This window comes from Notolepis coatsorum (assembly GCF_963971535.1).
Source record: "Notolepis coatsorum genome assembly, chromosome: 3".
In the NCBI taxonomy this organism is placed as follows: domain Eukaryota; kingdom Metazoa; phylum Chordata; class Actinopteri; order Aulopiformes; family Paralepididae; genus Notolepis; species Notolepis coatsorum.
Window position 1 is genome coordinate 31,438,775 of NC_140167.1, and position 11,146 is coordinate 31,449,920.

Here is an 11,146-nt window from a genome sequence, read left to right on the forward strand (position 1 = left end):
ATCTCTTAAGTGATCATTTATGAAATGATTGAATGAAATGAATGATTTAGTCTTTCCTGCTAACAAAGCAGAGATCAATGCCCCTCAATATATTTGAATGGGACTTAATGAGAATTTAGGTGTGCAGTGAACTCTCCGTCAGAATACTCAAACACAGTAGGCTATGGGATAGTTGCCCTCTTGAGTGTTATTTTATCCAGTCCTTGAGGGTTCAAAGACAATATAAATCATCACCCTCAGTCGTCTACAGTTTCTATGTCCTGTCCCATTTCTCCATTGACATCCATTGTAAAAGTGGACACGAAAAATACTGCTGCGTGCAAATGATGACTTGTAACACCTTTTTTCTGCTTGTGCTGAAGTGAAGTAACGGTTCCACAAGATAATTGCCATGATGCTGCACATTTAGGGTAGACAACCGCCTCTTATTATAAACCAGAGTCCTGGCCAATTCATTCATCAAATTAGCATGCTAGCTAACGTTAGTAAGCTATAGCAGAAAATAGTTTCTTTGCGCTTGTGAACTTGTGCTAGTTTAACACAAACTCAAGTAATAAAGACCAACAGTGTTTGTATCTCGTTGTAGAAACGTCAGCAGAGATCAATGCCCCTCAATATATTTCAACGGGTTAATGAGGATTTAGGTGTTCAGTGAACTCTGTCAGAATACTCAAACACAGTATGGGACAGTTGCCCTATTGAGTGTTATTTTATGAAGTCCCTGAGGGTTCAAAGACAATATAAATCATCACCCTCAGTCGTCTTTGTGAAAGTGGACACGAAAAATTACGCTGCATGCAAATGATGACCTTTTTTCTGCTTGTGCTAAAGGGAAGTAACAGTTCCACAAGAGAATTGCCATGATGCTGCACATTTAGGGTAGACAACCACCTCTTATATAAACCAGAGTCCTGGCAACATTTCAGTCTAACCAACCGGTGAAGTCTGAGTCCATTCGAGTTCAAGACAACAGAGGCTGGTAAGAATCTTCAATGTTGCATTATTGTAGTGTTGTTATTGACAAGTAATATTAAACCAGGCGTATAGAAAATGTTATATGACTGCGGAACTAAGCCAAACCACTGAAAATGTATGCTAAACTGTTAAATACAAAAGGACATTTTATACTATTTCCAAAATGTCAGAAAAGTTGACTTTTTGGATTGGAGATACAAGGTTTTGGCAGGACACATGTAACTGTAGGGTCAAGGCTCCTTTAAGTTATTTGAAGCAGCTTGTGCAAACTAATGTAAAGCTATTAACACAAAGCAAATATCTTAAGTGTCACATTTTCCTGAATTTCTCCAAGGGGATCAATAAAGGAATATCTTATGTTATCTTATCTTACATTGCTCTCCAATCATTTAAATTGATTGGATCAACTTGATCAACTTTTAAAAGTATTTTCTTTTCTATTATTTGTATGTATTCCTTTCAATTCATGAAAGATAATTTATTTTCCATCACTTAACCCCTAATTGCTCCAGATGAGCAGATTGGCACCTTGCATGGTTGCCTCCGCCATCGGTGTGTGAATGTGTGAGTGAATGGGTGAATGCGAGGAACAAAATTGTAAAGTGCTTTGGATAAAAGCGCTATATAAATGCACCGTTTACCATTTTTACAATTTATTGTTTGTGCACTCTGACAGAATTTACATTAATCATATCATATTGATTACAACAATTACTTTGGGAAAGTAGTTTGGGATCTGCCCTGTTCATAGAGATGTATAGAGTGTCAGATGATCTTCTTTCATTTTCATCTCATTAACATTTATTTAACCAGGTCAGACCTGTTGAGATTAAAGTCTCTTTTCCAAGAGCGACTTGGCCAAGAATAGCAGCAGTTGCATGCAGTGGACACACATTAAAAACCGATCAGCTCAGAAGGGCTTTACAGTAAAGGCTTTAAGATCCTGGAGCTTAAGTTCATAGAAGTCCCAACAGTTGTACATGTGTCCCTTGTTATCAGGATTAAGTCAAATCTGTGTCATTTTAACCAATCATCTGTCTTTGAATAAGCAATAATGATTGATCAGCCTATGTATTACAGGTATGTGTGTGTCTCCTTCTTAGAAGGTCTCTTTTATCATGATTGTCACCTCATTCAACTTCTATCTCCACATTGTGCTCCAACCCCAAAGCACATTTGTTATATCCATATTATGCCCATAATCTCATCGTCTCTCTTCCAGGATGCAATTATTATTATTATAATTTTATTTTTTTAATGAATAATACGAATATGTGACATCATAATGACATCACACACTCCACAACTATAACTCAATAGCCTAACTTTCAAACCACATGAATTTGTGCAAGACAGTTGGTTGTGTTGGGAAATACTGTATGTGGGATTATGGCCATAATAATAATAATAATAATTTAGTTTTATCTTTTGGTGGTGTGTTCCTTTAAAACAGCTTGTAGAGAGAGGCTGATTTTGAGCCTTGACCCGGAAAAGATGAAGACCATCATCACCATCGCATTGCTGCTGCTCTCTGCAGGTAGGTGAACTCACTGTATTAATCATGCAAATCTGGGCATACACAGATCATTTGTGGGGGGGAAATTTACTTTCAAAATCAATAAATAGTTCTAACACAGTGGAACATTTAAAATGTTTGTGTCCCCCACTTTATATTCTGCACATTACTACTGTTCACACTAATAACATGAAATGTTATTTTTAATTAAAATGTTCTTCAGACAAACGTTCCTACTGCACAGTAGGAGCTGATTTCTCAGCTGTGTGATGCTCTACCCAATTAGCAACACAGAACCACCATTATACAGCAGCCAGTGATACCATTTTCTGTTTGTTTGTCTTTGTTTGAAGCTGTTGCTGAACAACTGACCGGCCAACTAGAGGATGATGATCAAGATTTTGCGGCCGACATGGAGAATACCATGATGGAAACTGGTGATGTTGCGACCGACATGGAGAATACCATGGTGCAAACTGGTGATGTTGCAGCCGACATGGAGAATACCATGGTGCAAAGTGGCACTTCTGTCAAGGTGAGCACCTATTTAAATTTTCTATGATGCTGAAAAGGCCTGCTAGTCTTTTTTCAAGATCATTATTATTATTATTATTATTATTATTATTATTATTATTATTATTATTATTATTATTATTATTATTATTATTATTATTATTATTATTATTATTATGGCATTTCTTTATTTGTAGACACACAGAATAACGAGATGAGAAGGTTGAGAGCGAGAATGACAGATGCCAGATTAAAATCAACCACATTTGTATTTGGTCTACAGACTAGCCCCTGCGGTCAAGGCTGGACTTTTTGCTCACCCAGCCTTTTCCATTGTGTGTGTGTGTGTGTGTGTGTGTGTGTGTGTGTGTGTGTGTGTGTGTGTGTGTGTGTGTGTGTGTGTGTGTGTGTGTGTGTGTGTGTGTGTGTGTGTGTGTGTGTGTGTGTGTGTGTGTGTGTGTGTGTGTGTGTGTGTGTGTGTGTGTGTGTGTGTGTGTGTGTGTGTGTGTGTGTGTGTGTGTGTGTGTGTGTGTGTGTGTGTGTGTGTGTGTGTGTGAGGGTTCTTGTATTTGTATTGCTCTATATTTTTTATAATTCCGTAGCAAATCCAGAGTAATTCCGTTTTTGATGGAATGGTCTATACTTTTCACACAATATTAACTTCAGCCAATGATCTTTGGTACAGCGTGATAAATGTCTGATATTTGCTATGCAACTCAACTGAAATACGGACCCCAAACTGATCAGCCAGAACGAACATATATACCTATACACTGGGTGAGCAAAAAAGACATGCAGGTTGGTCAGACAGACCGATCATTAAACACAGAGGCTATCTACAGACAGACAGACAGACAGACCGATCTTTAAACACTGATTGATTGATTGATTGATTGATTGATTGATTGATTGAAAACTTTATTAACAGATTGCAGAATGGGTACAGTATAGTACAGCTCAGTATACAATTGTTAAGGGGATGCAGACCAGAGAAAGACTTTCGACTTGTTTACATCAGGGTCCCCCATTTTCAATTCATCATAAACAGAGGCTATCTACAGACAGACAGATCTTTAAACACAGGGGTTATTTACAGACTAGGCCTGTCCCCGACTAAGGATTTGTATAGTCGACTTTGATTGGCCGAAAATTGCAGATAGTCGACTGGTAGTCGACAAATGCAAAAAAAAATTATAATAATAATTATATACCGACGATCACTTGACACAGGGGCTATCTACAGACAAACAGACCGATCATTAAACACAGGGGCTATCTACAGACAAACAGACCGATCATTAAACACAGGGGCTATCTACAGACAAACAGACCGATCATTAAACACAGAGGCTATCTACAGACAAACAGACCGATCATTAAACACAGGGGCTATCTACAGACAAACAGACCGATCATTAAGACCGGCCATTGTTGCAAAGCAATTGACATAACTTGGACTAACTTGATGGACTGCTGGTGTAGTGTGTGGTATTTGTCCATCAGGGCTGGTGTAGTGTGTGGTATTTATGCATCATGGCTGGTCTAGTGTGTGGTATTTATCCATCATGGCTGGTGTAGTGTGTGGTATTTGTGCATCATGGCTGGGAGTTGTATTGTTGTATTTCTGTGTGGTGACTGTTTCTCTCTCTTTCATCTTGTCATTTTCCAGGGCAAGCTCTTTTGTAAAGTGTGCATTTGGACGATGACCACGATTCATAGGATGCTGCATGGTCATCATGGAGAAGTAAGTATGAATTCACAGCTGAAATGTGATTAAAAAAGCGACTAGGCAAAGCCTAGTTAAGCCAAATCCGGCCTACGATACTCACATAAGCATGTTTCAGTCAGGGACTATTGTAGGCCAGCCCTATGGGTCCGTCAAAAAAAATAAGTATAAAGGTATTTTTCATTGCAGGGTCAGTACTGCTCTTACTATCACTTTTACAAAACAATGGTACAATAAAATTCAATATGCGATTAACACTGAAATAAATAACAATTTGCTATTGATATTTTTTACCGCAACCTGATTTGTCTCCTATTATCTAATTATCTATTCATCTTTTGCAGTACGATGTCAACCGTGCTCTGGATCAAGTATGCAGTCATTCGTCTTTCTGGATGAAGCCAGTCTGCTGGATTCTGGTGAGACACAACCATCACGGACTGTATTACGGGTTACGTCACAACGAGGGGCCATGGAAGATATGCCGTAATATCCGCTGGTGCTGATATCCACTTGCCCTATTCTGTAGGTGTTGTACCAGTGTTCTGATAGGACAGTGGTTCTCAACCTGTTTTGGGTCAATGTCCCGCTATCTGATGTCCAGGTCCCATAACGGTCAAGAATTCTGCTCCCCTTTCTTTGCAGCCAAAATTGTTTTTTTTAGAATAGAAGAAAGACTAGTTAAAGACAGGTTGGCTACCTGCTAAAGTCGCAGGTAGAACAAAAAAAACCACAACCAAAATCTACCAGAACTGGGCTGGCAATTGAAGTCAACACATGCATATAGTACCTGTTTAAACTGTTCCCTTTTCTTAAGTAGTTTAATAAAAAGGTTGTGAAATGATAATTTTCATACTTTATCGCTCTTGCTCTGCCTGTACTGCTTTTGCCTAATAAATCATTGATAAAAAGCAACGATGACCTCATGCCTATTGCTTCTTAAGTGGGATGGCTCATGGACCTTTATTCTGTTGGGGTCCCAAGACAAATACTGTTTCTATGGAAACTGGTAAGAGGGCAGTTTAACTATATTATTATGTATCCAGGAACATAAGATGCATATAAACACCTTATCCAGTTTGAGACCTTAACCTAACTAGGATATTAGCTATAGCATCCAGAGCAGTGTGAGCATCTCAGACATTAGATCAGAAGATACTTGAGGGACCCTATGAACCATCCAGACAGCCGAATAGGTTCCCATATTCCTTTCTAACAATGAAGAGATATAAAGAGGTTGCTTAGCAATAAGGGCTTTAAAAAATAAACAAATACCAGTGTTTGTTTTGCGCCATTCTGCAAGAGAAGGCCAACCCACCCTATCATACAGGATACAATGGGAAGTATCATATCTGTCACTGGTACAGTAATACATCTAAGAGATGAGTGATAAATGGTGCATTTATATAGCGCTTTACAATTTTTGTTCCTCACATTCACTCACACACCGAGGGCAGAGGCAACCATGCAAGGCGCCAACCTACACATCGGGAGCAATTAGGGGTTAAGTGTCTTGCTCAAGGACACTTCCACACGCTGCCCGGGAGGAGTGGGAATCGAACCGGGAACCTTCCAACTACCAGATGACTGCTCTACCTCCTGAGCCACTGTCGGCCCTTTTGTGCTAATCAGAGGAAAGCTGGATCTATTTCTGTACAGGAAAACAATTCTTTCATTCAAACCTTTATTTACACAAATGTTTCACTGTGTCAAGCTTACAGTTCATCACAATAAATAATAAAAACAGATATATAATAATATAATATAAAGGTAAGACAAATGTGCATAAATTGTGAAAATAAAACAAATACACAATGATAAAATAGGAATCAATAAACACAAATAAAAACAGAGATCACTGCCTTAAACTGACCATAGGTCAGCAGGATGTTGGCGCACTAAAACAAAAGGCTGACTTTCCATGTTCAGACTATGTAGGAGGGACCTGAAGCATAAGACAGTAATTTGAGCGGGTTAGATAGGGTCCAGAATTCCAATCTAGCATTGTTAACAATATAAGGTGGTAGCTTTCCGATAATGGCCTTATAGATAAACAAATACCAGTGATTATTACACCTCTCTGTCAGAGAGGACCAACCCACCTTATCATAGAGGACACAGTGGTGAGTGTCATAGTTATCACCAGTAATAAATCTGAGGGCAGAATGATAGACCATGTCCAGAGGTTTAAGAATGGAAGATATTATTCACGGAGGCGGACAAATTTGAGTCTTTGATTAAAACAGTCTTGCAAATGTTTCATAAAACGTGTTCAGATATGATATATAAAGATATGTATATTGTATGATTTCATGTACTACTGTGTACCATTTTGTTTATGTGAGTAGCTGTGACTACCACTGTGTCCAATGGGAAGCGATGTTGCGCAGTGTATTGTTGCATGATTGTGATGTCACTGTATGGGTATAAAAGGGGCAGCAACACACCCTGACACTCTCTCTCCTCTCTCTCTTGACACACCTGAGTTGTGAATAAACCACACCGAATCGAATGGCTAAATGATACCACAGTGTGAACAGTACGATCCTTTTGAATTACTAGAATATTTAACTTGTGGCTGCAGATAGACAAAAGGTATAAGTCTTGAACCATTTATAGCACATGCATGAGTCTGGCCTCGTTTGAAAGGAAACATTCAGAATTGTCTTCCACAACAGTAAGAATCACTTACTGTGCTACTGTAATATAGTTCAGTGAACACACTGAAATAAATATTTTTATTTTTATTTACTTTCCAAACAGATGCCTCTTACAGATTCAAGCTGAGAGGTATGAGCTGGAAAACACAATGGGGCCATAGCCTGAAGTCTTATCAAGTACAGGTCCAAAGTTGATAAACATTTTCTAATGGTATAGGTATGTTTATTCAAAATGGCCATTGGCACCAATGCATTGGCACTCGCAGCAGATGTCGAATGAGTCTGGAAAAAACATATATATCCTGGGAAATATCTCTCACGTGAGATGTCGTTGTTTCCAGAATTTCATTGGCTACAAAAACTGTCAATCATTTTCACCGCCAGCGGTGATTGGTCCGGTCACCGGGAGGCGAAACCAGAGGTGGTAACTTTTTCTAAACTGACGCTCGTTGGCTGTTTGGTCTTATAACCCAAAATTGGAAGCACGTAATAGGCCAAGTAGAGTGTCAATGGAACGGCAGCCATCTTAGCTTTCAACCGATGTATACAATGGCCCTAGCCCAGATCTGTGTAGAATGGTGAGCTAACAAAATATTTATACAGGAGAGTATACAAAACAACCAGAGCAGTGATGTACATAATATGAATTATATGATGTACAGAGATATCTGGAGTTATAGATGTTATGTACAAACATATCTGGATAATGACTATGAGAAGGCTGTATATATTTTTTATGATCTCTTTTTACTACACAGTTCTGTATATCTGTATGCCTTGTATGTCATAAATGTCCTGATTAATTGAAAATGGGGGACCCCGATGTAAACCAGATGAAAGTCTTTTTCTGGTCTGCATCCTCTTAGCAGTTGTTTTGTATTGAGCCATACTGTACTATTGTACCCATTCTGCAATCTGTTAATAAGGTTTTCAATCAATCAATCAATCAATCAATCAATCAATCAATCAATCAATCAATCAATGTGTGTTGAAGGTAATGTGTAGAGAGAGAGTGAGAGGCTAGTGTGTTTGTGCATGTGTTAGAAAGAGAGAGAGAGAAAGAGAGAAGTGTATTGGTAAATTTACAGTAATGATAATAATAATAAAATAAATTGGACAGTGAATGATTGCATATTATTTAATGTGTTGATTATATAACCAAGGGGATTTGAACAGGGGACCATATATGGATCCACAGTCCCGGGGTTAAGACACTGAGATCTCACTCCCATTGCTACATGAACCTGGATACAGATGTCGACAGATTGATTGATTGATTGAAAACTGTATTAACAGATTGCAGAATGGGTACAATACAGTACAGCTCAATACACACAATTGTTAAGGGGATGCAGACCAGAGAAAGACTTTTGTCTTGTTTACATCAGGGTCCCCCATTTTCAATTCATCAGGACATATATGACATACGGGGTTCTCAACCTTTCTGCTGCCAAGGCATCCCTGTGTTCAATAAAATATTCCAGGGCACCCCTACATACGATAAAGACTTTTCCGGTCCTGTCTTTTTTGCTACAATGATGACAAAAGTGCTTGCTTTCAAAATAATGTTTATTTAAGAAACTGGGAAACACATTTGTGTGTATATGCAGGCTATATAATGCATTATTAACAGGTGTTTCAGGCTGTAAATGGCTTAGTACTGTTGACATTACACTGCTTGTAGTAGTAAATCAAATAGCATATTTCTTTAAATAAAATTACAGAAAATTATCACTAAAGTGCTATCTGTTGCAGCTGCACACTTTCCCATAAAAATAGCATATTTGGATAAGTGTGACCATTTCTCAAGCTGAAAATCATGTATTTTTTTTTAAATACAGAAAAGGATCACTAAAGTGCTATCTGTTGCAGCTGCACTGTTCTCCATAAAAATAGCATATTTGGATAAGTTTGACCATTTCTCAAAAACAGAAAATCATGTTTTTTTTTTAAATACCGAAAAGGATAACCAAGTTACCATTTCTCAAAAAATATAAATAAATACAGAAAATAAGCACTCGTTCACTCAGTGGACATTTCTAGCTCAATGCGAGGTCTGCTGCTGCTGGCTAATAATACGGTCAATACGCGGGGAGATCTTTGACAAGGCAACGCGCATGTGCTCAACTTGGCCCGATATTTTGTTTTCAGAGCTGTCATGGATGAAAAGCCAGCTTCACACAGATATGTGGTGTTGAATGGTATCAACACCTTAACTGCTGCATCATGAGATACTTGGTACTCAGCACCACACTCTGAAACTAGCTCTCCAGGTGGTATCAGATGAGATTTCAATGAGTTCTTCCAAGAGTTTGGATGGAGATGTGTCAGGAAGCTTTGTCTCAATGTTGTCTGTAAAGCATTTTTTTATCCAGAGTAACTTGGTGATCCTTTTCTGTGTTTTTGGGGAACACTGTACAACTGTACAAGCAAAACTGTACATTGGGATCTTGACAAAACCATACTTGGTAATTTACTGTACATTGGAGGGGGTTGGGTTAGGACATTTACAGGGGCCAGTTTCGAATTGCAGTCTCCCTTAGGTGTTCTTTGAGAGTGGTTTTGAAAGTGGGCAGGGATTCACATTCCTTTACAGCTTTGGGTAGGGCGTTCCACATTGATGTGGCATAATTGCTAAACGTGTTTAGTCCCTTGTTTGAGCCGAATCTGGGTTTAACATGATTTGTTGAGCTCCCTCTGGTGTTGTGATCGTGGTATTCACTGACCTTTGGGAAGTATTTTGACATGTACATGGGCACCCCGGTCGTATAGTGTATCTTGTAGACCAGGCCCATTGCAAGTTGCTGTACTCTGTCGTCTACTCTAAGCCATCCTAGGTTGTCAAAGTGGGCAGGGGTGAGGTGGGTTCTGGGGTTCAGGTCAAGTAGTAGTCTGACCAGTTTATTTTGTGATGTTTGTAATTTTGTTTTAAGCGCCTTTGAGGTGCTTTGGTACCATGAGGTGCATGCATAGTCATAGTACCCTTGAATGAGTGCTCCTGCCAGAGTCTTCAGGGTATTCTTGTTTACCAGAGAGGAGATCCGGTACAAGAATCTAGTTCGTTGGTTGACTTTTTTTATTACATTGGATGCCATTTTGTCACAGGAAAGATTTGCCTCTAGGATGGAACCCAGGTAGGTAATTTCGTCTTTCCTTGTGACAATATTGTCACCCACTGTAACTGAGAAGCCGTCGGTCTTGCTGAGTTTGTTATTTGAACCCAAGAGAATGGACTCTGTTTTGCCCATGTGTAATGATAGTTTGTTATCAGCGAGCCATATGCAGATTTTGCCTAGTTCCGAGCTGAGGGTTTTTTCAACCTGCAACTTGTTCTTGTCAGAGACCAGCAGGGCTGAGTCGTCCGCAAACAGGAACAAGTTGCAGTCACAGGCTGACGACATGTCATTTGCATAAATTAGGAAGAGTAGCGGTCCTAGTATGCTTCCTTGTGGAACACCACAGCTCACTGTGAGGGGGGGGGGGATAGAGTACCGTTTACCTCTACCATCTGTTCTCTCCCCTCCAGGTAGGATTGCATCCAGCTCACTGATAAGCTATCAAAACCAATTGCTTTTAGCTTGTCCATTAGAATGGAGTGATTGACAGTGTCGAAGGCCTTTTGTAGGTCCAGCATGACCATGCCGCAGTATTTGCCCGCGTCCACCTCTTGTTTGATGTGGTCGTTCAAATAGAGGAGGCATGTGTCAAGCTGCATAAAAGCAATTGAGAAAATGGACTCTCAATTGTTGCTCCATT

General features: G+C 39.2%; 1 protein-coding gene across 2 annotated transcripts in view; it reads left to right on the forward strand.

Moving 5' to 3' along the window:
* Nucleotides 1-5,242, forward strand: part of LOC311224789 (uncharacterized protein) — a 46,221-nt gene extending 40,979 nt beyond the window's left edge. For both annotated transcript variants that reach the window (XM_084309911.1, XM_084309910.1), the window contains 4 exons: nucleotides 2,429-2,512; nucleotides 2,845-3,026; nucleotides 4,674-4,748; nucleotides 5,075-5,242. In XM_084309911.1, the coding sequence (XP_084166037.1) occupies nucleotides 2,470-2,512; nucleotides 2,845-3,026; nucleotides 4,674-4,748; nucleotides 5,075-5,236 (462 nt within the window). In that variant the 5' untranslated portion in view covers nucleotides 2,429-2,469 and the 3' untranslated portion in view covers nucleotides 5,237-5,242. The remainder of the gene's footprint in view (nucleotides 1-2,428; nucleotides 2,513-2,844; nucleotides 3,027-4,673; nucleotides 4,749-5,074) is intronic.
* Nucleotides 5,243-11,146: the final 5,904 nt, after the last annotated feature.